A 27,959-nucleotide genomic window follows, 5' to 3' on the forward strand; every position below is an offset into this window, starting at 1 on the left:
CTCTCTCTCTCTCTCTCTCACACACACACACACACACACACACACACACACACACACACACATTGTCTTCCGCATGGTTTGTAAGTGGTCCACAGGTGGGACAGGTGGTCTTATTCATCTTCATTCTCCTCACAGAGCCCCATTGCAAATGTCTTGGCTTGTTTTCCCTAGATGAAAACAATTCTACATAACTGTTTCATTTCTCTTGTCATTAGGACTGAGGAAATGTAGAAATTTCAGATTTCCAATTACAGATAGACCCACATCAACTCCACTTTAAAAAAAACAACACCCTTCACTCCCCGCACTAACTACTTATCACTATTTCCCTCTCATGTTGCCCTAGGATGTATCTTTTTGGCCCATCTCTGTACTTAATTGTCCCCTCTTCTATCCATTTAAACTATAACTAGGTTAAACCTCACTTTTTCTATGAAGACGCCTCCTCTCACTTTAACTTAGAATTTCTAAATTCCCGATTTGCCTGTGTGTATTATGTCTTTTATTATGCTGCCTCACAAATAATTCAAAACAAGAGAAATCATTAAAATTCTTATGGTCTGGCTTGTGATACAGCTCAGTGGCACAGCACCTGCTTGGCAAGCCCAAGGCCCTGAGTTCAATTCCCAATACCAAAAGACAAAGACAGATAAAATTCTTATTCTCACAACTAGCCTCTGAGGTTCCTGAAACAAGGACTACTTCATTTTACTTGCAGGCGTTACGAAGATATTTAGGTCTTTAACGAAGTCACCTACCATACGCTGCGGCTGCTAAGAAACTAGTGAGACTTCACTCAGTAATTCATGCCATGAGTTTCTTGGTGTCGCCCCTCACCTAATTTGCGGCTGTTTCTTTACATGTAGGCCCAGAAGCCCACCGTTAGCAGTCTCATGAGACCAGACAATAACTTTTTGTTTTGAGACACGGTCTTGCTATATTGCTATGTAGCCCGGGGTTGCCTCAAACGTAATTTTCCTGCCTCAGCTTTCCAAGGGCTGTTATTACTACACCCAGGTCCCTTTTTGTTGTTGTTTGTTTTTTGCAGGGCTGAAGACTGAATGGGGGGAGACCTCATGATGCTAGGCAAAAACACTACTACCAAGCACATTAAAGATCTGTCACACAAGGAAGTGGAAAGCTTACTAACAACATAAAAAGATTAACCTATCCACATCCCTGAGCTATCTTTAAAATTACTAGGTATGATGGTGCACGCCTGTAATCCTAGCACTCAGGAAGCTGAGACAGGAGGATCATCGAGTTTGGAAGCCTGCCTGGGCTACACAGTGAGTTCAAGGACAGCGTAACAATATAGCAAGACGTCTCAAAAAAACAAAAACAAACACCATCGCTAATTAGGAAAAAAAAAAAACTCAAGCAATTTTAAAGTTAAAATTCCAACACAATTCCATTTTGGCAATGTTTTCTGTAAATCTAAAATTTCAGAACTGAAAGAGAAAAAATTCAATATTGATGCCATGTCAGAAAACCCAATTAATCAGAGATTATCTTCACTGTAGGATGTACCTTAGAATGTACCTCCTGTCTCTTTCCCTTCCCCCAAATGCTACATACTTTATCACCGCAGGAAAACACTGCGGCAGTAAGCCAGAGGTTCCAGCGAGCTCTGTGCCGCACTGGGCCCTGCAGAACCAGACGCCCTGCAGATGTCTCACTTACTGAACAGGTAACCTGGAGCTGCTGCTGCTGCTGTGGCGGCGGCGGTGTCTGTTCTTGGGGGGTTTGCTGCTGTGGCTGCTGCTGGGGGTCCCATATGTGGACAGTCTGAGCTGTGTTCTGGTACGTGCCTGCCACAGCCTGCACAGCTACTGGAATGTGGATGTTGCCATTCATGAACTGTGCTGGAAAGAGAGAGTTTGCAAGGGTCTGCACTACTTCTTCATGGGAGTTTTTCACTACAGACGTGGTGCCCACCATCTTCTCCTTGTCATCCTCCAGCTTTACAGCTGCCAGGGCCGTGGGTGAGCCACTGACGTGAACTGCGTTGTAGGCTTCCTGGGGAATGGCAATGTGGGTAATGCTCTGCTGTTGAGGGTCCCCCCGGGGCTGGGCAGAATAAACAGGGATGGTCCAAGTTTCTCCGGTAGGGCTAGTAATGGTCCCAGTGGCACTGTACAGGTGGGCACTGTCTACTGTCAGCAAGTCTGGCCTCAAAGACACATAACTCTGTTGCTGGCCCTGTGGAATGGCCAACACGGTGGCCACCGGCTGCCCTGAGATGGCGTAGGACACAGTGATGGGCATGTCCACTTTGCGCTTCTTCACTGGCTGGAGGACACTGGCTGTGCCAACCCGGCGCTCCCCTTCCCGGGGTGAGCCCTGCTGGGATGGTGGTGGGGAAAGGGCACCCACAGTTTGAATTTGGATCTGTTGACCCCCAGCAAGAGACTGGCCAGCAACCAGCTGAGCCTGGATTTGCTGATGTGGGATGTGCTCTTCCGGAATTTCGGCAGCCTGAATCTGCTGGGCAGCCTGCACGTGCTGCACCTGGATCTGGGCCGCTTGCAGCTGCGAGGGGTTAGGGCTCTGCAGAGACGGGGTCTGGATGGAAGGGGCTGCTGACTGCGGTGCCTGGCCCTGGATCTGCACCTGGACCTGGATGGGCTGCTCGGTGGGCTGGTGAACGGTGAGCTGCGGGGAGAGCTGCTGAGCCGAGACCTGCTGCGGAGACTGCTGTACCTGCACCTGTACCTGCAGCGACAAGATTCACCAGTGAGTAAGCCAGACAGCAGCGCGAACCCCATCCCCAAGCATCCTAGGCAGGGTCCCTGTATACTGTGAGGAGGGACTGTCATAACCCAAGGCACAATCCTCACAATCATACAGAAATTCTTCAGCATCACCCCGTTCCGTGATACATTCCACCCTGGAAAACAAGTAAGACCTGCTGGGACCATTACTAGCCCTACAGCCCAGAAAGGAATCATCAGAATGTTTACTCACTTTTTAAAATTTGTTTTGTTTTTTGAGACAGGGTCTCACTATGTAGTTCAGGCTGGCCTTGAACTCATGACAATCCTCCTGCCTCAGCCTCCCAAGTACTGGGATTATAAGCATGAGGCACCACACCCAGCTGTTTGCTTACTTTTAACTCTTCTTTGAAAATGTGTCTTCTGCTTTTTGTATATGGTCTTAGTAATATAAGTATGTAATTTATAAATATACATTTATACATATGTTCAAAAATATTTTATCTATGGGTGGGCATGGTGGTATACACCTATAATCCCAGCATCTGGGAGGCTGAGGCAGGAGGAACACTGCAAGCTCAAGGCCAGCTTGGGCTACACAGTGAGTTCAAAGCCATCCTTGAACTACGCAGCAAAACCCTGTGTCAAAAAACAAAAAAATTTTTTCTACAGGATAAGTGATAGAAAGTGCAGGGCCACTGTACTACAAGGTCAGAAGAACAAATACATCCTACATGCATCCAATTCTCATGTGTCCAGCTTAGGATCAGGTGTGTGCCACTGTGACTAGCCATAATATAATCTTTTATTGTGGATCAAATCTATCTCCATCATGAACAGGTAGAAAATATGAAGCCAGGCAAGGTGGCATACACCTGTACTGCCAGCATACTTGGGGGCTAGGACAGAAGAATCACTGCAAGTTCAAGGACAGCCTGGGCTAAATAGTAAGAACAAGGCCAGCTTGGACAGACTGCATAGTGAGACCTTGTGTCAAAAACAGAAAAAAAAAAACAAAGTACTATTGCATGATTATTTGGAGTACTTAAGATACTTTATTTTATGAGAGAAAGCAGATTTTTAAAAGCCCCACAAAACCCAGGTAATTTCATTTTAACACATTACTATACTCTGGGTCACATAGTTCTGGTAATGAAGCTCATTTCTTCTTAGTTATTTTATTATGCAAAACAGTATAAAAAAAGTCATATATTGTGTATAATAAAGACTTTTCCATCTCAGATACATAACTAAAATTACTCTTAACCACAGGTAGAAATTATGAAAGTACAAAAAAAAGGAAAACAAATAAATAAAAACAAAACAGATAATCAGAAAGCAGATTAGTTCTATATCTAGTAAGAGGACATACATGACAAAGGATAACCAGGGATGTTTCTGGGTCAAGCGGATATCTACATGCAAAACAATGAAGTTGGACTTCATATATACAAAAAATGGGACTCTAAATAGATGATTCTTTAAAACACACACACAAATGGTCAATAAGCACATAAAAAGTTGTTCAGCATAACCAGATATCAAGGAAGTGAAGTCAAAACCACAATGAGATACCATTTCATACCCACTAGAATGGCTTTACCAAAAAAAAAAAAAAAAAAAAAAAAAAGCCGGGCACAGTAGCACATATTTGTAATCCAAAATTCTTCAGGAAGTTGAGGCGGGAGGATTAAACTCAAGCCCAAGGCTAACAGGTCTCAAAATAATAAAGGAGTGAGGATGTAGCTTAGTGGTAGAGCATTTGTCTAGAATAAGCAAACTCCTGGGTTCAAGTCCCAGAAAAGAAAAGGTAACGACTGCTGGTGAAGATATGGAGAAATCAGAACTCTGCTGAGGTGGATGCAAAAAATGGTGTAACACTTTACAAAGCAGTCTAAGAGCTCCTCAACAGTTAAATATATGACAGACATGACAACTCGTATAACCCAGCAGTTTCACGTAGCTATGTAGCCCACAGGAAACACACCCATACAAAAACTTGTATATCAAGGTTCATAGCATTATTCACAATAGACAAGTCTATGTTACACTAACAGACCCAGAATATGCTACCTGAAGTTAGTCACAAAAGATCACATGGTGTATTCTATTTATATAAAATGCTCAAAATAAGCGTATTTACTCCACAAACAGAAAGCAGAATAGTAGTTAGTTGTTAGGGATGGAGAGATAGCTGGGGAAAATATAGAGTAACTACTAAGTATGGGGTTTCTTTACGGGCTCACGAAAATGTTATAAAATAGATGTGGTTATGGTTCTACCTGAATACTGGGATTACATGTTTAGTTTTTCTCATTTTTCCCTAAGCATTATAGTGTAACTCTTAACATTTTATTAGATACTGTAAGTAATCTAGACATTTTAAATATACAAGATATACATAGATCATGTGCAAATAGTACATCACTTTATAAAAGGCACAGTGGTCCACACCTGTAATCCCAGCACTCAGAAAGCTGTGGCAGGAGGATCATTGTGAGTTCAAGGCCAGCCTGGACTACACAGTGAGTTCAAGGCCAGCCTGGATTACACAGCAAGATCCTGGACTACACAGCAACGAGGGGGTATTTAAGCATTTGGATTTTGATATCTTATATAAGGAGTTCTACAACCAATCACTCGTAGATTCCAAAGTGTGACTGACTACACACGTGAGCGTGTGTGCGCTTTCAGATTCTTAGTTAATTCCCAATCTTCTGGCACGGACAGCAGCAAAGCCTCAGTCACATGCAGTTATTACATCCAAATCCAATCCCAGAACTCTTAATTGTTCAATTCTCCAAGACAAACAGCATGTATTTTTCAGTTTATAGTAACTGAAAGTATTTTTAGTACATGTTAATTATAATAGCTTTAGCGTTAAATAAAGTTTCAAAGACTCCCTTTTAGTAGCCCTTGCACTGAAAAATAGAAAGAGAAATAAAAGAATATGAAGAAGATTCCCTGGTGTGCACCACCACGTGTCACACAAAAATAATTTCTTAACATCTGTATAGTTATAATGTTCCCAATACGCAAAACCCTGACAGAAAATGCCTGGCACAAAAATAATTTCTTGCTGGGCATGGTGGTGCATGCCTATAATCCCAGCACTCGAGAGACTAAGGCAGAAGGATGAGTTGCAAGTTTGAGGCCAGCCTGGGCTACAAAGTGAGCTCAAGGCCAGCTGGATCTGCATAGCAAGACCCTGTCTCAAAAAGATACACACACACAGACACACAAAATTTCTTAGCATCCGTACAGATATAACGTTCCTGGCCAGGCATGGTGGTGCACATCTATAATCCCAGCACTCAAGATACTGAGGCAGGAGGATCGCTGCGAGTTCGTGGCTACAAAGTGAGTTTGGGGCCAGGGATACAGCTCAGTGGCACAAGCGCCTGCCTGACAGAGTGAGTTCAAGACCAGCCTGGAAAAAAAAAAAAAGACCAGCCTGAACTGCACAGTGAGACCCTGTCTCAAAAGTAATAATAATAATAATAATAATAACGTTCCTAATACTCAAAACCCTGACAGCAAATAAAGGTATTAAACAGGCTGCACCTAAACATTTCCCTTTTACCTGAACCTGCTGTGGCTGTTGAACCTGGATCTGTTGTTCTTGCTGGGTCTGCGGCTGAACACTGGTGGTGACTGGACAAGCAAGTTCAAGCAAAGACCCAGCCACTTCAGTGCTGTCTGTATAAATGCAGTTCCCGCCCTGTTGGTAAACCATGGTAGTGGTAGCTGTCTGCTGGAATTCCTGAAGGGCTTCTGGACCCTTAGAGGCCAATGAGTCCAGAAATTCCTTCATCCTGTGTTGTGGGACAGACCGTGCCTTCACTCGGATGTATTCTTCAAAGGAAATGGTGTTCTCCAGAGAATTATTCATATTGCAGAGTCCTTAGGGTTCCTAAAAATAAAATAAATGTACAGAAGTCAAAATTATGCTGTTTTTGTATCTTGAAATGCACAGAAGCAATCACCCTTACATCAAGAACAGTCAGGGCAGTTGGATATAAATAGAATACAAAATCAAGTTTTGGTCTCATTTTGTATTTTCGGCTAATATATGAAAATATTTCCACTAACATTTCTTAAGTCAAACTATACCACACTGAAAACAAAAAAAACAAAAGCATGCTGCACAGTACTGGATGAAACAGGCTGAAAACACACTCCCCATCCGCCAGTAGGCCAATCCCACCTTCTTGGCAGAGCCACGCGTTACTGTGAACAGTAAATGTCACATGCGAAACTGCGCTCTGATCACCACCGAGAGGATTACTAAGCGAGGAGGAGGAAGCTAAGATCAGAGATTCCTACTGACATGTTTTGTTTCAGCCACCAAGCACGTCGTACAGTGGAGAGAGTTACGCAACCCAGCTGTGGCAAGACCCAAGAGAGAGCCGGACGTACTTTTCATCTCCCAACCAAAGTACCAGATTCCATCAGAAACACCAAAAATCTCATTTGTTCACCTTTTTTTGTGGCATAGCTGACTGCTAAGAGCACATACTTTAGAGCCTCAATATCTGAGTGAATCAGTCTCAACTGTGTAACTCAGCCGGTCAACCTTAGTTTTCCCGTCTATAAACCTCAGAGTTGACATGAGGATTAAATGTATATAAAACACTTGGAAAAGTATCTGGGACAAATAGACAGCACTCTATGAGTACTGATTTTATTAAAATTATTGATGGGAGGGAATTGAACAGGGGCTTAAATAACTAGACCACTATTAAAGTTGAAAGAGAAAGAGACCAGAAATCAGTTCTGCAGGTTTTTTGTCCAATACTGATGTACTGAAATTTCCCTACAAAGGTGGATATTCACCCGGGGGGACAATTACATCATATGTGAATACTGAATGACCTGCCACTGCTATCTCTGCACCTTCCTTGCTTGACCAGCACCACCTCTAGAACAAAAGCAACAGCAAACTGAGTGAAGTTTCCTGCCTAAAAAGACTCTCGGTCAATCTCCAATGTCCAGAAATATGATGTCTCCTTGACCCATCAAGTCAGAAATGCTAATCTCTCTTTCACTGCCCTGATGCTCAAGAGGCCTCATGTTATAGATTTCAAGTATATGTATAACCATTTCCTTTCTTCTACTTGGCTCTAAACTTCTGGCAGACAAGACTGTATCCTGGTCCTTTCTAGATCACATAGAACAGGTGCTTCTCATATACCTGTTGCATTCAATGTGGAATAAGAAGAACTGATTCCTTCTTTGTGCGAAATCCACAACTTATAACAATAAAAGGCACAGTGTAGTTGTACACACTAGGGAAAGGCATACAGGAATTTCCCCTAGGAGATGTTTAGTACACACCCTGGCGGAAAAATTACACATCCAGGGCAAGAGTGAAACTGAAGAAAAAATATGGTCCTTGATGGGAGTGGTGGTGCATGCCTATAATCTCAGCACTTGGGAGGCTGTGGCAGGAGGATCGTTGTGAGTTTGAGACCAGCCTCAGCTACAAAATTAGTTCAAGGCCAGCCTGAACTGCATAGTGAGATCCTGTCTCAAAAAGACAAAAGAAAGAAAAAGAAAAAGAAAACATATGGTCCTTAATCCAATTTAATGACACTGGCACTATTTCTGAGGGGTGCTGCATAAATACAGGAGACCTTATATTTCCATGCTTCCAAAAAACAGATTGCATAGTAATTTTTGTAACAATGCCTACAATACATTGAGAATATATTTATCCATAAATAAAGAACAACACACCTTATTTTATCTGAAATCACAATTTCCTGGGCATTATCCTTAGGAAAGCCTCCAATTTTAAAGAAACTCTAAGCATAACAGAGTACAGAGAACAACCAGTGTAAGTCACAGGGTACAAGGGAAAACCCTTGCTGATGAGCTGTCTCTGGAAACTTAACTCTCCTTTGCCCACCTTCCACATCTTTTTAGACCATCTCCCTTACCCAGCTTTCCCTTTCCCCCTGCTATGGAGGCTTTCAGTTATTTTCTCTCAGGGTAGAAAACCAGTCCTGAAGCCTGCTATGAAACCCGAAAGAAAGTCATCAATGATCTCCAAGAACACAGAAGAGCATCAAGGCCAACCACACTGTCCTTCTGTTAGATCCAGCACAGGCTACTCAAGTGTAGGTGACCATCCTCAAGGCTGGAATAAAGACTCAATAATATTACAAAGTTCACAATGTTCAGGACTTTAATCACATTCTGCTCAAAGGAGTTAAGAAAGATATTATATGAGACCATATATATATATTTTTTTTGTCTTTATGAGACAGGGTCTCACTATGCAGTTCAGGCTGGCCTTAAGCTCACTTTGTAGCCCAGGCTGGTCTCGAACTCGCAACCATCCTCCTGCCTCATCCTCCCGAGTGCTGGGATTACAGGTGTGTGCCACCACGCCCGGCAATGAGAATATATTAATAGGGCTCCTCTACCATGTTGGTACATATTTCAGTTTTTCAGTTCCACTATAAAAGAACAACAAACACTTAAAAAAAAAAAAACAGCAGGGCCAAAGTTGCACACCTGTAATTCCAGCTATTCAGGAGGCTGGGGGAGGAGACTGCAAGTTGGAAGGCCATCCTGGGAAACACAGTGAGACCCAGCCTCAAATTAAAAAAAAAAAGATCAAGGAATGCAGCACAGTGGCACAGCACACCTGGGTTGGATCCCTAATAGCATAAAAATACTTAAGTAATGTAACCATCACCACAGCAGCTCTGCACGCCTGATGACACCAGTCATATCTTTTTATACGGACTGGACACAACTTCCCCATCTCATCTTATAAACTTAACAGTGATGTATTCCCTTTGGGCTCCTATCCTCCATCCATACCAGTGTAAAATGCCCATGCAAAAAACAAAACAAAAAAAAAAAAACTAAGCTGGGCGTGGTGGCATACACCTATAATTCCAGCACTCAGGAGACTGAGGTAGGAGGATTGCAGGAAGATTGTTGCAAGTTTGAGACCAGCCTCGGTGGGCTACAAAGTGAGCTCAAGCCCAGCCTGAACTGCACAGTGAGACCCTGTCTCAAAAAACAACAACAACAACAAAACCCCAAAGCAAAAACAACAACAAAAACTGACTGAAAGCCCTAAAGCTCAGGGGCTTGAATCTCTCAATCTTTGTTAGGAGCAGTGGGAATGAACTGCAAGGGTGAGCAATTAAACAAATCACACCAAAAAGCCACATCACTATGTTCTAAGTCCAACGCCCCTCTCCTGTGGCCAGTGGCCAAAATCGAAAAGAAAACAACTCAAGGAGATAAGATCAAAGGATCAGGGAACTAAAGTATTATGTCAATTCACCAGCAAGATATATAGACTGCTTGCATCCACATTGTTTTTCATGGAACTAGGGGTATGACCTATTTTTAAAATATAAACCAGTTTGCCTCTAATTTTTTAATCTGACAAGGTGAGCAGTTTAAGTGAAACAAACACTTTCTTAAAGTTAAGCCACCACACCTGGACTTTTTTTTTGGGGGGGGGTAGGGATATGTGAAAGTATAAAATGAAAACTAAACACAGTTAAATGTATTTTGACCTCCATTTTTCATTTTGTTTGTTACAGTTCCAAGGGCTGAACCCAGGGAGCACAGAACTACATCCCCAAGTGCTTTTTATTTTAAGACAGGGGCTCATCAAATTGCCAAGATTGGCCTCAAACATGTGATCTTGTTCAGCCTTGACAACTACAGTAGCTGGATTACTGGGATGTACCACCATCCCTGGATGATCTCTGGTTCTTAGTCTACCAATTTAAAATATTTATCACCTGTCCAGAAGAGTTTAGGGCATTTAAATCACCCTCCTCTTACCCTCTCATCACCCTCTGCCAATCACTTTACTAAATTCAGAGTATCTCTAGATTTCCTACATGGGTGGTAAATAAAGTTCCATGCTCTATTTTTTTCCAATGTGATGCTAGGGATCAAACCCAAGGCCTCGCACATGGTAAGCACATACTTAACCCGTGACCTACCCCAACAGCTCCTTTGCCCTCTATTTTTGACATTTAGCCAACTATAGTTCTGTTTAAATAATTTTAATTTGAGAATACAATATTTCATATCAAAACAAAACCCAAAGGGTTTTTTTGCTGTTTTTTGGTAAATGAAGGTTCCAAAGTAGACAGAAAACATTCTGCTACCCAAGTCATCTCCAAACAAATGCTATCAGTATTTCTAGAACAGCATCTTCAAAGGAAGTTACTACAAGGAACTCTAGTCCAAATACAAAAAGGCAAACAAGCTGGATATTCAGCTTTCAGAAAAGAACGAAGCCAGGCATAGTGATGCACACCTCCCAGCACTTGGGAGGCCGACGCAGGAGGATTGTTGTGAGTTGGAGGCCAGCCTGGGCTACAAAGTGGGCTCAACACCAGCCAGAACTGCATAGGGAGACCCTGTCTCAAAAAGACAAACAAAACAAAACAAAGAGATGCATGTTTCAAAAAGTATCTGCTATAAAGCATCAAAATTCATTATTTTCTGAGGACTGGGGATTTAGCCCAGCGGTATAGCGCCTGCCTGGCAAGCGCAAGGTCATGAGTTCAATTCCCGGTACTGGAAAAAAAACAAAAAACAAACAAAAAAACTCATTATTTTCTTTTTTAGTGCTGGGATTAAACCCAGGCCCTCTGCACTGAGCTACATTCCCAGTGCCCCATCACCACCTTTGTTGGTTACAGGGTCTCACTACATTGCTAAATTACCTGGGGTGAAAACTGCCATTCTACTTGCCTCAACGCCCCCAAAGTCCTAAAATTATAGGCCAGTGCTACCTCACCTGGCCAAAATTTATTCTTCAGGACTAAGGATGTAGCTCCTTGGTAAAGCATTTGCTAGCATAAGCAAAGCTCTGAGTCTGATCCCCAGCCACACAAAAACAACACAATTATTTAAACTTTTATCCAAAGAGAAAACCAGCTTAGAGTGGTGGCACATGCTTATGATCCAAGCTACTAGGGAAGCTGAGGCAAAAAGATCACAAATTCGTAGGTTGGGGATGTAGCTTAGTGGTATAGTGCCCCAGGTTCAATCCCAAGTATAACTAAATTAAGTAAAATGAAAAGAGCTAGGATGTACCTTGGTGGTGGAACACTTGCATAGCATGCAGGAGACTCTTGGTTCAATCCCCAGCAGTATCAAAGGGGGTATGCTAACACATGGAGGGAGGTTTTCACCTGATTCTCCTACACAAATTTGGTTAACATATTTAATGCCACAGAAATACACAGTTGTAAAGTAGCATCCAACAAAGTTTTATTTATATATCTCAGTATTCTTTTATTATGTATTAGGGGAAAGAACTATCAAAATGGGGCTGGGGATTTAACTCAGCGGCATAAGCACCTACCTGGCAAGCTCAAGGTCGTGAGTTCAATTCCCGGTACCGAAAAAAAAAAAAAAAAAAAGAACTATCAAAACATGTATCATAATAATAATACTACAGTAGTTATGCCTGGCTGATGGAATCCCACAGGATTTAAGTTTCTTCCTAATACTCTCTCGTAAGTTCCACAAGTTGTGCTAAACTAAGAAGATAACTTAAAAGCCGCCATTTTTTGTAGACTGGTTATACTGCAATAACAGTAACAAAAAAAATTCTTGTTGATGGTAGCATGATTTCCCCTCAAAATCTGAACTCTTAAAAGACAAACAAAACCATCAAGCACCATTACCAAGTACATCAATTACATAATAATGAAGACTGTTAACTTCTTCAAGATGCTGCCTTCAAGATGCACAGGCTGGACCTTGATAATAGAGAACCACAGAGATTTGATATTCTACATACACAACAAAAGATTTTTAGTGAAGTCAAAACTTGGTGAGGTGTGGTAAAGAAATAAATTAAAATATTCCTGAAAAATATGAAGCTGTGGTAATATCTGAGTACTCCCAATTTCTGGGAGTCAAATGAGTACTAATGGAAAAAGAAGAGAAAATCCACTACGCTTGTGCTGGGTAGGGGCTCTGTAAACAACTATCTGCTTCCAAAGACCTCATGTACGCCTTTGTGCAAATCAGCCCCGCCCCCATCAACAGATCCACCTGATTTTAACTACTGTGCCCAAAATGAAGCTCTGGTATCTGTCGGTATCTGACTTAACACCCGACTCAAAACAGTCCTTCTACACATAAACTATTATTTTATTACTAGAAAAAGACGGTGCCATGGAAAGAGATCCCGCTGAAATATTCCCACAGGACTGTTTGCTAATGCCTTTCTTTTTTCTGTAAGTACTCAGGGAAGGAAATCTAAGAACTCACCAGAATCGCCCTCCCTTGGGTCACTTATCTCTGACACCTCTCCCAGCATCTCCACACAGCTCTGCGGAGCAGGTCTGGAGTTAGTGATGGTCACAGCCCCCTTCCCGTCTTCTCAGAGAAGACAGTCTGAGCTGCCTCACAGAGCCCTGCCTCTTCTCTGGTCCTCAAGTCCCCCTCAAGGCCCCCATCTATTCTAGCACGAGCTCCTCACAGTTTAGCAAGTCTGGTTTGAAGAATATAGTCACATGAAAAGAACAATTTCTACTTTAAGAATTACAGTCATATCTGTCCTAATTAATACAGTAACTTCAAAGAAGAGCGTAAGAAATATTTCTATACTTAAAGATAACTAATCCACTATAAGTTTGTGATAGAAATCATCCCATTGGGCCATTTATCTATTCCATGTTCTACCTTTTGGACAACACATAGTTTCAACTAGGAACTTTAAATTCATGTTCCTATAAACTAAAAACCATTTGCACAAACTAGAAAAGCTGAGAACATCATTCCATAAAATACATCAATCCTACCCCTAGGTGTACATGTCATATATGTACGTATGTGTAAAGGGTACATATATGGGAATGGTCATAATAGCATTTTTAGTCAAACACTGGAAGCAATTTAAATGTTTATCAACTGAGGAATTAATAAATTCTGATCTATTCAAATAACGTAACAGTATAGAAATGGTAATCAACTACAGCTGCACACGTGGACAAATTAAAAAAAAAAAAAAAAAAAGAGGAGGAACCAACAGTGAAGCATGGCCAGGCATGGTAGTGCACCCCTGTAATCCCAGCACTTGAGAGGCTGCGATAGGAAGACTGCCATGAGTTGAGGCCAGTGTGGGCTATATAGTGAGTTCAAAGCCAACCTCAACTATATATTGAGACCCTCTTTCAAAATAAATAAATACATAAAATAAACTTCCATTTATATAAAATTAAAAAACAAAACCTGAATTATTTAGGAATACAAAGATGAAGCTGGGCATGGTTGCACACGCCTGTAATCCCAGCACTAGGGAGGCTGAGGCAGGAGGATCGCTGCGAGTTCCAGACCAGCCTGGGCTACAAAGTGAGCTCAAAGCCAGCCTCAACTGCATAATAAGACCCTGTCTCAAAAAGGAATAAAGATGGTAAATGTAAAAAGAAAATGAATGAGACTATCACACAAGTTACAATAATAGCTGTTTCTAGGGATTGAGAAGATGTGACCAGGAAGGAACTCATAAAGGGTTCAGGGATGCTGACATTGGTCTTGTTTTTTATTTGTTTGTTTTTGTGTTTGTGTTTTTTGCAGTACTGGAGATTACTCAGGCTCTTCACACTGAGCTACATCCTCAGCCCTTTAAAAATTCTTTTTTTATAAGCCAGGCATGGTGGCACACATCTGTAATTCCAGCACTCAGGAGAGGATGAGGCAGGAGGATCCTGTGAGTTGGAGGTTAATCTGGGGTACATAGTGAGTTCAAGGCCAGCCTAGTGAGACCTTGGTTCAAAAACAAAACAAAACAAAACAAAAACAAAACAAATCCTTTTTATTTTAAGACAGGCTCTTGTTAATTCCCTAAATTGTCTAGACAAGGTGGGAACTTGCAATCCTCCTAGACCGAGTGCTGGAATTACAGGCATATGCACCACACTCAGCAGCACTGTTCTGTTTCTTACAATAGCTGCAATGAAGCTTACTTTGTAATTTTTCATTCAACTGCACACAAAACACATCCCTATAAAGAATTTTCCAAAGAAAATGTACATACACAGAAAAAATAATTTGTTTTGCAGTACTAGGAATTGAACCCAGAACCTCCATACTGAACTATAGCTCTTTTTTTATTTTTTATTTTCTAACAGAGACTCAGTAAATTACCCAGGCTAGCCTTGAACTTGCTTCAATCCTCCTGTCTCAGCCTCCAAGTACGAACGCTGGGATTACAGGCATGCACCACCAAGCCTGGCTTTAGCATTGGCTTTCTGACACAGCCTGTCAGTTCTACCTAGTTTTGCCCTGGGTGAAACACTGAGACCAGAGAAGCATTCCTCTTCCCCTTTCAGCAAAGCAAAAAATCATTTTTTCATGCAGTCACTTCAGTATAACAGAAGTCACAGTCGAGGGCTGGGAGTGTGGCTCGGTGGTACAGTATGTGCTTCGCATACTGCTTTGACCACTAGTACTAAAAACGAAAACAAGGAAAACAAATCATAATCCAGTATGATCAGGGGAAATAAAACAAAGAAAGCATTTGAGTGAAGCCTGGAAAAGACAATATCTCAAGCAAACTGCAGGGCAACAAAGTAACTGAAAAGAACAGGTGTTTATACAATACCTCATTCAAAGACCAACCCCAAAATGAAAGACCTTAAACCAGGCACTTGGCACCTACCACACACCTGGAATCCCAGCACTCTGGGAGGCTGAGACAAGAGGATCACAAATTCAAGCCCCAAAGGGCAACCCAGCAAGACCGGGTTTAAAAATTAGAAAATAAGAAGTACTTAGGGTGCAAATCAGTGATAGGGAACCCCTGGGTTCAATCCCCAGTTCTGTGTACGAAAAATAAATAAACAAACAGACTTTTACACAGCCTGACACAGTGGCACAGTAATCCCAGCTACGCAGGAGGCTGAAGCAAGAGGACTACAAGAATGAAGCCAGCCTGGGCAATTTAGCCAGACCCTTCCTAAAAATTAGGGGATGTAGCTCAATGGAAGGACATGTAGGGGATGTAACTCAATGGTAGGACATGTACCTTGCATATAGGAGCCCTGCGTTCAATCACCAACACCACAAAAAAAGTTAAAAGACCTTCACAGATAAAGGATAGCCATTTAAAACGCACAGAATAAGCATAGTACATCAAGCACACACAACTGATGATATTAAACGAAAGCATGCAAGCTTAAAGAAAGACATCCTGTTTTCAGGCTGCTATATGGGAAGGTAGCCATACCCTGAGACCCTGACTGTAGTTATTATTTTATAGTAAATCAAATTTATAAGATAACTCAGCTGGTCATGGTGGCACACGCCTGCAATCCCAGCACTCAGGAGGCTGAGACAGGAGGGTCCCGGAGAGTTTGAAGCCAACCTGGGCTACACAGTGAATTCATGGCCAGCCTGAATTACATAGCAAGGCCCTGATACCCTCTTCAAAAAAAAAAAGGAAAGAAAGAAAAGACAATTAAACAGCTATTTGAGCTTTTGCTTGAAATGGCAACACACGCTGAAAAGGAGATGTTTAGCTGCAGAGGTTCATGGAAAGATACATGATTGCATCACAGAGGACTAGAATATATCAAATATATAAATCTCAGTCGATGAGTTATGGAAACATTATTTACAAACATTAACTTAAAAGAGTTCAACATAGTTAAAGAGGTACCCAGAATAAGGAAGCCTAAAAGGTGTAATAAAATTTTAAGTATATCCTAGATAAATTTGACTTGAGAGGGGGAAGATTTAAGCTGTCCTTGGATGCTTTGCTTTTGCTAAAGGCTGAAAGTTGCACTGATTTACATTTTAAGAGAACACTTTTCAAGCTCAAAGATGCAGTCTCCTACATCTTTCATTTTCCAGCACGTAGCAGTTTCTGGCAGACAGCATCCCCATTTATAATGTTCCAGTATTACCAAAAAAAACTGTGCACACATACTTCCAGCACATGAACGATTTAACTCACCAGTCACCATGTTGAATGTATTTCTGCTGCTTGTCCTGAGTTCTTAAGACTTCTAACATTCTGAAGAAGATAGAACAAAGAAGTTCCTTCCATCCTCAGCCTCTTTTTAAGTTTTAATTTGTTCTTTAAAAAATCAAGTAATTTTAAAAACTACCCCATCATCAAATTTATTAATTTCGCTCCTCTTAGCTTCCTCTTTTTCAACCTTAATGAAGCAGGACAGTACAACATAAACTAGGAGATATTTTATCTAAGGAAAAAGAGACACAATTTCCCTAGGTCAGACTTAGAATTCTCCTGGAGCCAGAACACTGCTTTAGTGGGAGAAAAAAAAAGAGCCAAGAAGGATTTAAGGCTTTAAATCATTTGACTTTCACAGTGACACATGGACAGGCTTTAGAAATTTCTAGTAGGAAATTTTATATTTAAAAAAAAAAGGCAAAGTGTTCTCAAGTTCACCCAATTTGTTCTAAGCAACTTTTTGGCTGGGGGGGCGCTCAGTGGAACGGACTAAAGTAAGCTCCTCCCACTCATGCAGGGAAAAAAAAGACTGCATTTAAGGATTTAAAGGGGCATTTTAGAGCTCACAGAGTTTCACGTCTTCTACAAAGGAGACAATCTCCTTCCGGAGCGCACAGAAGTGACAAGTACGAACTGCGTTTATGGAAAAACTGGCTTCTAATGAAAGGAAAGCAGATACTACTTAAGGGTCTTGTGACGTTAACGTTCCCTCCCTGGCACAAAGGCACTAACACAAGGTGAGAAACCCGAGGGGACTCGATGCCCTATCGGGCCAGGAGGACTCGCTTTCCGATGCAGGGCAGCACCCTCCCCAGACACCCACCCCGCACACTGGCCGCGAGTAACCACGTTCTTCGACAACAACCAGCAATCTCGCCCGCCTCGCAGAGAAGCGGAGCCGCAAACTAGACAGCAAACCCGCTAGGTTTCTCCGCAGGCCTAGACCATGGCTGCCCGGGGACGTCACCAGAGCAGGAAGGGCCCAACCCTCAAACTTCCCCGCGCCGTGAGCCTCTAGCCCGCAGCCCTTAGCCTCAGAAGCGGCGTTCTGCGCGCTCTCAAAGCAGCATCGCGACCCAACAGCAGGGCGCGAGCACGAAAACCGGGGGTCGCAGGCGGGCGCGCGCCCGGGAAGCCGCTCCTCTCGTGGGCCACAGCTCCGAGAGCCGAGAGATCCGCAACGAGGACGCGCACGTCAGCGGCCACGCGCCCTAAGAGGGCCGCACAGCGCGCGCGTGCTCGCGCGTAAAAACATGCTCGGACGCGCGCCCGCAATAGCGCGCGCCGCGCCCACACGAATCTTCGGCCCGCCCCTCCCCCACCCAGGGGCGGGGGCACGCGAGCCCAGGGACGTTCTCGGCTCCGGAGCCGCCCCGAGCTCTCCTGGGCCCCGCAGCAGCGATCTGCCCGCCCCCGCCCGCCGTTGTGTGGGGTGGGCCTTTGGCCCAGGCCTGCAGTCTCCCCGCATCCCAGCCCCCACCGAAGCCCTCACCCGGCGACGTCACCGCCGGCGCCTCCACTCGACCCGCCGGCCCCGCCGAATCGCCCGGGGTCCCGGTTCCGCCGCCGCCGACCCAAGACCGACAGGATTTTCTCCTCACAGCTCCCTGAGCGCCATCTTACATTCAACCCTCACAGCCAATGGGTGCCGAATGCCCCTCTCGCGAGAATCGGAGCGTCGGATCCCGCGAGAGGTGAGGCTGCCTCCCGGCCAGACTTAAAGTGAACGCTTCAGACCCGGAGGGAGGCCGCACCCCATGCTGCCCGAGTTGAAAAGCAAATCCCGAGGTGTGGGGCGGGGCGCCCCGCCCTGGACGCCCCTCCACGCAGGGCGGAGCCAGGCTGGGGTTCGGCCCAGCGGGTGGCCTCCGCGGGCTGGGGCTGGGAGCTCCTCCTGGACCCACCTTCTGCCGCCCGCCGGAGCCTCCTTTGGTCGCGCTGCCCCACGCGGGGCGGGGCCCGGCGGGGCTGGCCTTTCGCTTAAGGTGGCCCCACAAAGCCGCGACCCGGGCCCGGCCGCCCCGCCGCCTTCCCCGCTCCTGAGCTCCTGGGCTGCTCACCTCTAGAAGCGCCCGGCTTCTGGAACCCTCGCCTTGCCGTGTCGTTTGGACTCGGCCCTCTGCAGTCAGGTCCACCTTAACGCGGCCCGGGGTAGCTCGGTGTTTGTATACAGGGAAAATGTGGAAGGCGTTAAAGCTGCAGGCGCACGCGGCAGCCCACGCTACCCACCCGCCAGCGGCAGGTTCTCACCGCCTCTGGGCCTCTGCACCTTTCTTTTGTCCTGGCAAGAGCCCCTGGTCTTTCGGGGTTTGTCAGAAGTCATTTCTGGAGAGTAGATAGTCCGAGGCTCAGGCTGGGTCGGGAACCTCTCGGCAGCCTCGCACAGGCCCCGGGGAGATCGCGCTCACGAAGGAGACTTTGTCACCGGTGTCTCCCTTTCTCCAGATGAACGTGGAAGGTGCCACATTGCTGCCTCCTGTCATCCGTGCCTGGCGCCTTACTAGACACTCAATAGTTGCTGAATAATCAGACTGGGAACCAGGACCGTTCACATGGGCGCCGACAGGAACTGCATTTCTCTACGGGGCTCCGAACATGGAACAGAACTCTCCAGCCCCTCAGACCTGGCGCAGAGGACACTAATCCCACCCAGACCTCTGCTCTTGAGAGGTTTTATGAGTGGTCCTAAAGCCGTCAGTGTGCCTTTGTTCCGGGAAAGCCCATTCTTAGTATATACACAAACACACACACAGCAAGTCTCCAGAGTTGAGTCCTGAGGTACTAAGAGCAGACAACACGCAGACTCCTGGGGAAATTTAGCTATTCTTTATTGACATGGAGTGTGGGGCAGTAAGCCCCACTCAGCCTTCAGGAGGGCGAGGTAGGTCCATAACTCTTCCAGTTCACAACTTTCCAGGGTCCTCCTTCAGTGTGACAGTTCGGTTGAAGACAAGCTGGAGGGCAGTGGGAGAAGAATGACTGCCAACCCGGAAGCAGGCCAGACGGCCTACATAGGTTTCACCGTAACTCCTTCCTCATCTCAAAGGAACTGAGGAATCAGGGATCAGGAGATGCAGGTTCTCGATAACTCTGTGACTTTGGGTATGGGACCACACAGCTCTGGAGCTCAATTTCAGAAGGCTTCTAACAACCCCCATGCCCACCCCCTCCTCTGAAGATTAAGTAGGGTCTATATACAATTCTGTACACTGGACTTAATCTCTGAGCCAGGTTCTTGTAGGCAGAACATGAGTGCCCCTCCCCAGCTCAACTGGTGACGGTCAATTAAGGGACTGTGGGCAGAGTGCTTATCGCAATGAATGACAGCCAACCTCACTGTTGGCCAAAAGGGATAGGTGGGTAAAGTCAAATACCTGTCCTTGGGCCAGGGATATAGCTCAGTGGCGTAAGCGCCTGCCTGGCAAGGGCAAGGTCCTGAGTTCGATTCCTGATACCAAAACAAACAAACAAAAAAGTACCTGTCCTTCGCAGCTATCTGGATCCACGGAGAAGTACCCAAGGCGCTCAAACTGGAACTTGTCAAAGGGCTTTGCCAGAGCCACAGAGCAGTCTACTAATGCTGCTTCCACCACTCGCAGGGATTCCTGCAGACAGGGAACTCAGGCAGCAATCCAGCCAGAGAGAACTGCCACCATCCCAGCACACCATGAGCCTACCGGATTCAAGTCACTCAGGAATCCGCCAGGCACCTCAGCAGGATCTTCAGGGTTCTTGTGCTGGAATCTACACCCAAAGTGATGGTCAGACCCCCAGCTGGGCAGCCACAGCCGTCAGTGCCCACCTTGTAATTGCTTCCACCCAGCTCTGTTCACTCACAGTCGCTCATAGAGTCGAATCTCACACGTCAGGGGCTGTGACACCCAGTGAATAAAAGCCTTGGGCTTCTCCCCAGCATCAGCCCGTCTGCAGATCACCTGCAAGCTCTCCACACTGCCACTGGGGCCCTGAAAGTGGGGAGGTTTGCAATCAGACTGGGGAACCACCACCAAATTGTAGCCCCAGCAGATACGCTATAGGAAAGCTACAGCTGCCTCACCTTGACAACGTGCTGCAGCTCAATGACATACCCTGTATGTCTCAGGCCCACAGGCTGGCCCCAAGCTAGGCGCTTATAGCCTGGCTCTGCTTCCTAGGGGTGAAAGGGTGTAGAAACAATGCTGAGTGTAGTGGCACACAATCCCAGCACTGGAGAGGCTGACGCAGGGGCATTACCAAGAGTTCAAGGCCAGCCTAAACTACACTGCAAGACTGTCTCAAAAAAAACAAAAAAAGAAACAAAAGGCTACAAGTATGAAGCTTCCCCCCACTCCCATGTCTGGCAGGGTCCGATTCATTTAAAGCAAGTAGATGGACTGACAAATGGGATGAGATGAAAAGACCCCAGCACCAGAAAAAAACAGCAAACAGAACCCTTTATCCCATTCAGAACCCTCTATCCCACATTCACCTCCTTGAAGTCCATCTTCTCAATGAAGACAACGGATGCAAAAGGAACCTGGTGGAAGCCCTTGGTCTCATCAGCTGGAAAGTTGGGCACCTGGATGTCTAAGGGCTATAGCAGAAAACGTATGAGTCACAAACGTATCAGGCAGGAGGACCCCCATGTTCGGGCACACACCCAGGCACCCATACCATATCCACACACATACTGTTGAGACAGGCTCACCTCGGCAGAGGGAAAGTTGGTGATAACAACCCTTAACGGTTCTAGCACAGCCATGGCCCGTGGAGCTGTATCATTTAGCACGTCACGCACACAGGCTTCTAGAAGATGTGGCTCCATTGTAGTCTGTGCCACTGTCACCCCCACCTGGTAAGAAAGTTCACTGCAGCCACCACCACATACTGTTACACCAGTGTGCGTCTGCCCACCCAGCCCACTGGGCTATACCCGGGCACAGAAGTTGTTGATGGCTTCAGGCGGAAAGCCCCGCCTCTTCAGGGCCGTGAGTGTGAAGAGCCGTGGGTCATCCCACTCCCTGTGGATGAGGTGTGGTAAGACCTTTTGCAGCACATGCCACTAAGACTGCCAACTTTTGACGTGTCCAACGGCTACACCTACCGTACTGCACCAGCTGCTACAAGCTGGAGGATCTTCCTCTTGGAGACCACAGCATAGTGCAGGTTAAGACGGCCATACTCCCACTGCACAGGGCAGTAGACATCTAGTGCGTTGCACAGCCAGAAGTAAGAAGAGCGCCTAGGGTGGGAGGGCAGGGTTAGAACTGGCCGCCACCGCAACCGGGGAGAGACCACAGAAGGCTACTGGAATCCCACTGGCCCTGCCCGCCTCATGGCCCCAGCGTCCTCACCGGGACTGGAATTCCTTGGTGCACAGCGAGTGAGTGATATGCTCTATGGAGTCACACAGGCAGTGCGTGTAGTCGTAGGTGGGGTAGATGCACCTGTGGGCGTAGACAGTGGGTCCCACCATCCTGTCCCTCTGCCCTGCCTCAGGCCCACTGCCCTGCTCCCCTGCTCCCTTGTCCCACAGCCCCCCCCCCACACCCACACCCACCATTTGTCTCCTGTGCGGTGATGCGGTGTGTACTTGACCCGATAGGCTACGGGGTCCATCTTGCCATCCTCCATCACCAGCTTCATCCGCAGTGTGGCCTCACCCTCAGCAAATTTGCCCTTGCGCATAGACTATAAGAGACAAGAGCTCAGGCAGCCTCTAGGCACACAGGCATCTCATCCTCAGCACCTTGCTGTGCAAACCCAACTGCCCTTCCAGGACCCCACCTCGAAGAGCAGCAGTGATTCTTCCACAGGACGGTCCCTCCAGGGTGAAGGCACAGTGTTGTGACCTTTGAGCTCCTCCCCTCGCTGGTGGCAAACGTAAGCCTGCCCCCTGTGGGAAAGGGTATGAGTGCCCAGAAGTCATGATGTCAGCCTACCTGGCTACCTTATGGCCTGGCCTCACCTGTGGATGAGTTCCAAGGCCCAGGCATACAGCTGGTCAAAATAGTCAGAGGCGTATGTCACCTTGTAAGGGGTGTAACCTGAGGCAGAACAAAATGCAGTATGGGCCACTCACAGGACACGCCCAATGGCAGCCTATGCCCAAGGAGAGGTCCACTGACAGCAGGCCTGCCTAGGCTTCCCTCAGTCCATACCCAGCCAGGTCACCATGTCATAGATAGCGGTAAAGAACTTTGCTTCCTCCTTTTCAGGGTTGGTGTCATCAAAGCGCAGAAAACAGATACCACTGTTGGCCTAGAACAGCAGGAGTATCTGTGAGCTCCTACATATCCATCATCCCCGACAGGCTAGCTCATCAAACTGGAACATTCTGAGCTCTCTTACAACAAAATTAAAAATGTCTCCAGCAAGTTCTCTCCTCCTCCTGTATCTAAATGCTCCAGGTAAACTTATCTCTTACTCCAACTTAGGACAGACATGACCCCTTCAGTTCTTCCCAGTGAGCCCAGTGGATTCCTCCATGGCCTCTGCCAACTGAGGCGCAGTATCAGGAACAGAATGCAAAGCAGGGACACCTTTCCGACACTAGATATAGGAGTACATGGGAGCACACAGTGCCAAGGCCCTAGACCCATACTCACCTTAGCATAGCCGAAGTTAAAATTGATGGCCTTGGCATGTCCAATGTGCAGGATTCCGTTGGGTTCTGGTGGGAACCGGGTACGCACCTGAGTTAAGGTAAATGGGATCAGAGGAATAAAGTCAGAGCTCAGACCACGCTGAAGAAACAGATGCCCCTTCCCAGGTAAGCCATGGCGATAGGTCAGACAAGCCAGTGTGGAGGTAGCCCAGATATCCAAGCAATCGCCTGATGTCACCAGCTTGCCGAGCCGCATTCCCACACACCTGGCCCCCGGTGATCTCCAAGTGCTGCTTCAGCAGATCCATAGTGTGTGCAGTGGTCACATAGCCGGGGGTCTTGTAGTTCTCACCTGCCAGGACCAGAACAAACCAGGTGACCAGGCTGCATCCCAAGGCTCCCTACCCCAGGGCCCTGGCTGCTGGAGTCAGTGCCAAGAAGCAGCCCTCCCCAGGGTTTCAAAGTGCCCACTCACCAGGCTTGTGGAACTTAAGGGCCTCCCCCCGCAGCTGCTCCATCAGAGACAGGGTCTGGCAAGCAGGCTCACCTACAAAGACAAAACCATGAAAAATTTTTGTCCTCTGGATACAATTGTCATATCCAGCTCAGGCTGGTACCTATCACTACTACCCATACCCTGCAACCAGAACACAACTGAGCAGGCCTGTGTTCTCTAATTTCAGAGACAAGGGATAGAGAGCCACACTTCTGAGGCACAGGATATACCAGTCATCCCAGTGCCAAGGCAGAAGACTGGCAGGGTACTGGATAGTCCAAAGGCCTGAGGAGCCTGGGCTGTAAAGACCCTTCAGAAGGAACGTTCCAAAGTCAGCAAGCTGAATGAGGTAGGCGCCTCAAGCCTCTCACCATTCTCCACATCTTTTGTTGGTGTCTTGTCTGTTTCTTCTGGCCGAGCTTTTGCCACCTGAGAAAAGCACCAAAATTGCATCAGACGCTCTCCTGGGACAGAGTCTGGGGAGATTGAGGTCACATACTCCCTTTGCCTGCTGAAGCATCATCATACCCCACTCCCCCACACACACCTCACCAAAATCCTGGGTCATCCCCAGGTTTACCTTGGGTTTCTTTCTTTCCTTTTTTTTTTTTTTGTCTTTTGGAGACAAGGTTTCACTATGCACTTCAGGCTGGCCTTGAACTCACTTTGTAGCCCAGGCTGGCCTCAAACTCACAGTGATCCTCCTGCCTCAGCCTCCCAAGTGCTGGGATTACAGAGCTGTATCTTTTTGTTTTTTTGGTGCCACGAATCAAACTGGGACCTTGCACTTGCCAGGCAGGCACTTATGCTGCTGAGTTAGATCCCCAGCGCCCCTACCTTGGGTTTCTTCTGCAGATCAGCTTCCACCTTGGGACCCAGAAGGTGTAAGACCTGAGAAAAGACCAGAGTCAGGCAGGGATAGGAGTATCCTCTTTTGAGGATATCCAAACTGTCCCTATCCACCCAATCACCTGAGGGCTTCCTGGCCTACCTACCAAAACTAGCTGGAAGAACCAACCTAGCTGATCTACCTCATCTCATGTGGTTGTGCAGACCTCAAATACTTTCTCCTTCCTGAGGGTCCATACTGGACCCAGGGAACAAAGACTGCCATTTACTGAGAGGAACTGTGGGTCCTGCATGAAGACAAGCTATCCACCCCAGCCATCACCCTCTTGTGATTCTATGCCACATCCTGAGAAGAAGGCCACATCACCTGGCTTAAGGAATGAGGAACTAAGGTTCAGAGTGAAGTGATTCACCCTAAACTAGGCACAGCCCAGAGGCCAAAGTCAGATGCTGCCTCTTCCACACTGGATTCCACTATCTCCCATCAGAACAGAACAGGGTCTTCTCCCCACTTTTCCTCATCAGTGAATCCCAAGCCCTGTTCAGACCGGGATGCTTGCCAGCCTCAACTCACGAGGTGCTCACCTGCATATCCACTTCATGCTTGATCATCTTGCCATCTGCCCACTTGAGCATGGCCCGGGCTTCTCCTAGGACCATGATGACAAGAAGCTGCAAGAAGTCAAGAGAGAGCACTTCCCTCCTCCCCAAGGAAAGGTCCTAGCTTTCCTCAGGTACCAGAGCCTGGGCCCACCCAGTCAGGATACTTTTCAGGCACTCCTGCTCCTTCCCCACCTAGCTCCCTCGCACTCATGCCCAGAAGGCAAGGCATGACCAGCAGAAACCTAACTCCTTGCCCCAAGCTCCCTCTCACCCATCAGCAGCCCCATGTTGAAACGGTAACGCTCCATCAAGAGCTGGGACCGGTGCCTATTTATGGTGGCCTCCACCTGCAGAAAGCCAAACCATACGGCTCAGGAAAGCTCATTCAGAGACATTCTAGGCACCCACACCCTCACTCTGGATCTTCCCCAGGAGAGAAGTTGAGCCACTCTTTTCCAGGGCCAGGATTGGGGAGGCAGCTGATGCCTGGGGAAAGACTTACAGCCTCCTCGATCTGCTCTGGGGTCACCATTACACCCACACCACATTCCTGCTCAAAGTCCGAGGTATCGATGGGATCCAGGGGGTGACTCCGCACATACTCAAGGGCAGCTGAAAAAGGATTAAGACTCCAAGAAATGCACAGACAAGACCCTAACCCCAAAAAACCTCAAGTGTAATCTGGCCTCCTGAGCATTTAATCCCCGGCATCACCTTAGAGCAAGCTATGTGGAAGAAAAGAAGCCTGTGTTCTGTGGGAAACTCCTCAAGACAGCTCCCAGGATGCTTTCACCAGAGGCCACTCCCTCCCCGCCCACACACCTCAAAAAAATCCTGGGCATCCTCATACCCCACTCTTGTGTGCACAAGCAGGTGTCCAGAAAGAAACTGGGGTAGTTGACAGAACAAGCGGGAAGGGGTGTCGGCTGAATGCAGGGAGGGAGGAACTGGCTATGGGTTGGTATCTCACCGCTCAGCTGGGGCTCCGTGTGGATCTTCTTCCTGGCTACATAGCTCACAAGGAAGGAGAGACGCCTGGTATCCCTGAGTCGGGAGGCCAAGCCATATAAAAGGGTCCCAGTAGCTTTATCGATGGTGGAGCCCAGAGTCTGCTGCGCCTGGGGTCATGGGGGTGAGGGGGAGAAGCACCACGTACAATCAGAGGCAAAAGCAGGACAAGGGGCGTAGGTCTGGATCTGGACCCAGCGCCACGCTGCTCTGGGGTATCGTCAGCAGCCCCAACTAAAGGGCGGAGGGGACTCGCACCTGGGTCGCCGCCTCACGCAACTGCGTGCTCAGAGCCGCGTTCTTGAGCGTCTCGCGAGCCTTCAGTTCGCTCAGGCCGAGGCCGGTGAAAAGTGCTAGGGAGTCCGGAGCAGCCATCGCACGAGCACCGGAAACCGAAAGAAACTCCGGGCAGAGTCTGTACGTTGGCATTCGCCTACTGACCAATAAGAACGAAGCTTCCGGGGAGAGCCAATGGCGTCCTTTCTCCGCGGGAGGGGGCGTGGCCTCAAGGTGTACGGCACCTTTTAAGGGGCTGGGAGCTGCCTAACCCGCCTTTCCGGTCGCCTTCCTTCTGGCTCCGTGGTCACGCACCATTGGAGGGGTTGGGTCGGAGGTTTGCCTCTGGCCCGAGGGAAAGTATTAGCACCGCGCCAGGAGGAAGACGCAAACGTGACCTTTTGCTGTGACTTTCCTCCTTTAGCTCTGAGAACCCATCCCAGTATTCTCGCGGAGTAAATGTGAGTTCCCGTCCAGTTTCTGACGTCACAGCTTTGGAGTTGTCATGGAAACAGTGGAGCAAAAGATAGCCCGGGAAATCCCTTGTCCGCATCCATCGCAGCTAATGTGCAAAATGCTTTATCAAGAGACACCAAGTAAATCCAGCACTTTTTTTTTTTTTTTTTTTTTTTTTTTTTTGTCTTTTTGAGGGGCAGGGACTCACTATGCAGTTCAGGCTGACCTTGAACTCACTATGTAGACTTACTATGTAGAACTCACTATGTAGGCTAGCCTCTGAACTCACAGCAGACCTCAGCCTCTGAGTATTGCGATGACAGGCGTGCGCCACCGCGCCCTGCATAGTTCAGCACTTTTTAGGTGCCCACAAGGACACACTCGAGCAAAAGAGGGAAGCTATGGGTTTAGGGCCAGGCGGGACTTAATAGTTCTGTCATGATTTAGTTTTAAATCTCATGCCACACTCACCCCTGTTGTCAAAGCATCCAAATATCACAAAAATCACTAGCAAATTAGACTTTAAAATCCTGCAAAAAAAAAAAAAAAAGCCGAGCGTGGTGGCACACTCCTGTGATCCCAGCACTTGGGAGGCTGAGGCAGGAGGATCGCTGTGAGTTCGAGGCCAGCCTGGGCCACAAAGTGAGCTCAAGGCGAGCCTGAACTGCATAGAGAGACCCTGTCTCAAAAAAAAAAGACAAAAAAAAAAAAAATCCTTCTGCTGGCCTTCAAGGATGAGACAGAAAACATGGAGTATTCATGACTACGGCTGTTGTGCTTGGAGGTCTCCCCGCAGTCTCACTAGATTTCTAGGATCTGCTGGCTAAAGCAGAACATACAGACTATTTCTCCAGTAGAGGGTGGGAGAATCAGCTCTTAGTGGTGGGAACACAAGGAAATTCTCATATGTGGGATTGGGGTTCATGTGCTTGGAGCCCTTGGCTTCAGTCATACTTCTGGATCTTCAAGGACTAGACAAGACCC

The 27,959-nt window shown here is 46.8% G+C and overlaps 2 protein-coding genes across 5 annotated transcripts in view; both read right to left on the minus strand.

The window, feature by feature from the left end:
* Qrich1 (glutamine-rich 1) overlaps window positions 1-18,280 on the minus strand; it is a 40,038-nt gene extending 21,758 nt beyond the window's left edge. Inside the window, exons 1-4 of one of the 4 annotated variants that reach the window (XM_005410176.2) lie at window positions 18,194-18,268; window positions 16,681-16,740; window positions 6,298-6,627; window positions 1,684-2,715 (exon numbers count right to left, since the gene is read on the minus strand). In XM_005410176.2, coding sequence (XP_005410233.1) covers window positions 1,684-2,715; window positions 6,298-6,606 — 1,341 coding nt within the window. In that variant the 5' untranslated portion in view covers window positions 6,607-6,627; window positions 16,681-16,740; window positions 18,194-18,268. The other 3 variants (XM_013507581.1, XM_005410175.2, XM_013507580.1) reach the window with 3 other exon arrangements.
* Window positions 18,281-19,512: 1,232 nt separating this feature from the next.
* Qars (glutaminyl-tRNA synthetase) lies at window positions 19,513-26,660 on the minus strand. The gene is made up of 24 exons (XM_005410187.2): window positions 26,502-26,660; window positions 26,206-26,353; window positions 25,738-25,847; window positions 25,507-25,582; window positions 25,218-25,282; window positions 24,621-24,674; window positions 24,155-24,212; window positions 23,763-23,834; window positions 23,554-23,639; window positions 23,289-23,375; window positions 22,842-22,941; window positions 22,649-22,727; window positions 22,468-22,576; window positions 22,241-22,371; window positions 22,035-22,127; window positions 21,785-21,922; window positions 21,614-21,701; window positions 21,389-21,532; window positions 21,170-21,274; window positions 20,759-20,851; window positions 20,539-20,666; window positions 20,379-20,445; window positions 20,181-20,306; window positions 19,513-19,655 (listed from the first exon to the last, which is right to left on the minus strand). The coding sequence occupies exons 1-24, from the start codon at window positions 26,616-26,618 to the stop codon at window positions 19,605-19,607; spliced, it is 2,325 nt and encodes a 774-aa protein (XP_005410244.2). The 5' UTR covers window positions 26,619-26,660; the 3' UTR covers window positions 19,513-19,604.
* Window positions 26,661-27,959: the final 1,299 nt, after the last annotated feature.

This window comes from Chinchilla lanigera, unplaced genomic scaffold (assembly GCF_000276665.1).
Source record: "Chinchilla lanigera isolate Chin_1 unplaced genomic scaffold, ChiLan1.0 scaffold00131, whole genome shotgun sequence".
Taxonomy (NCBI): domain Eukaryota; kingdom Metazoa; phylum Chordata; class Mammalia; order Rodentia; family Chinchillidae; genus Chinchilla; species Chinchilla lanigera.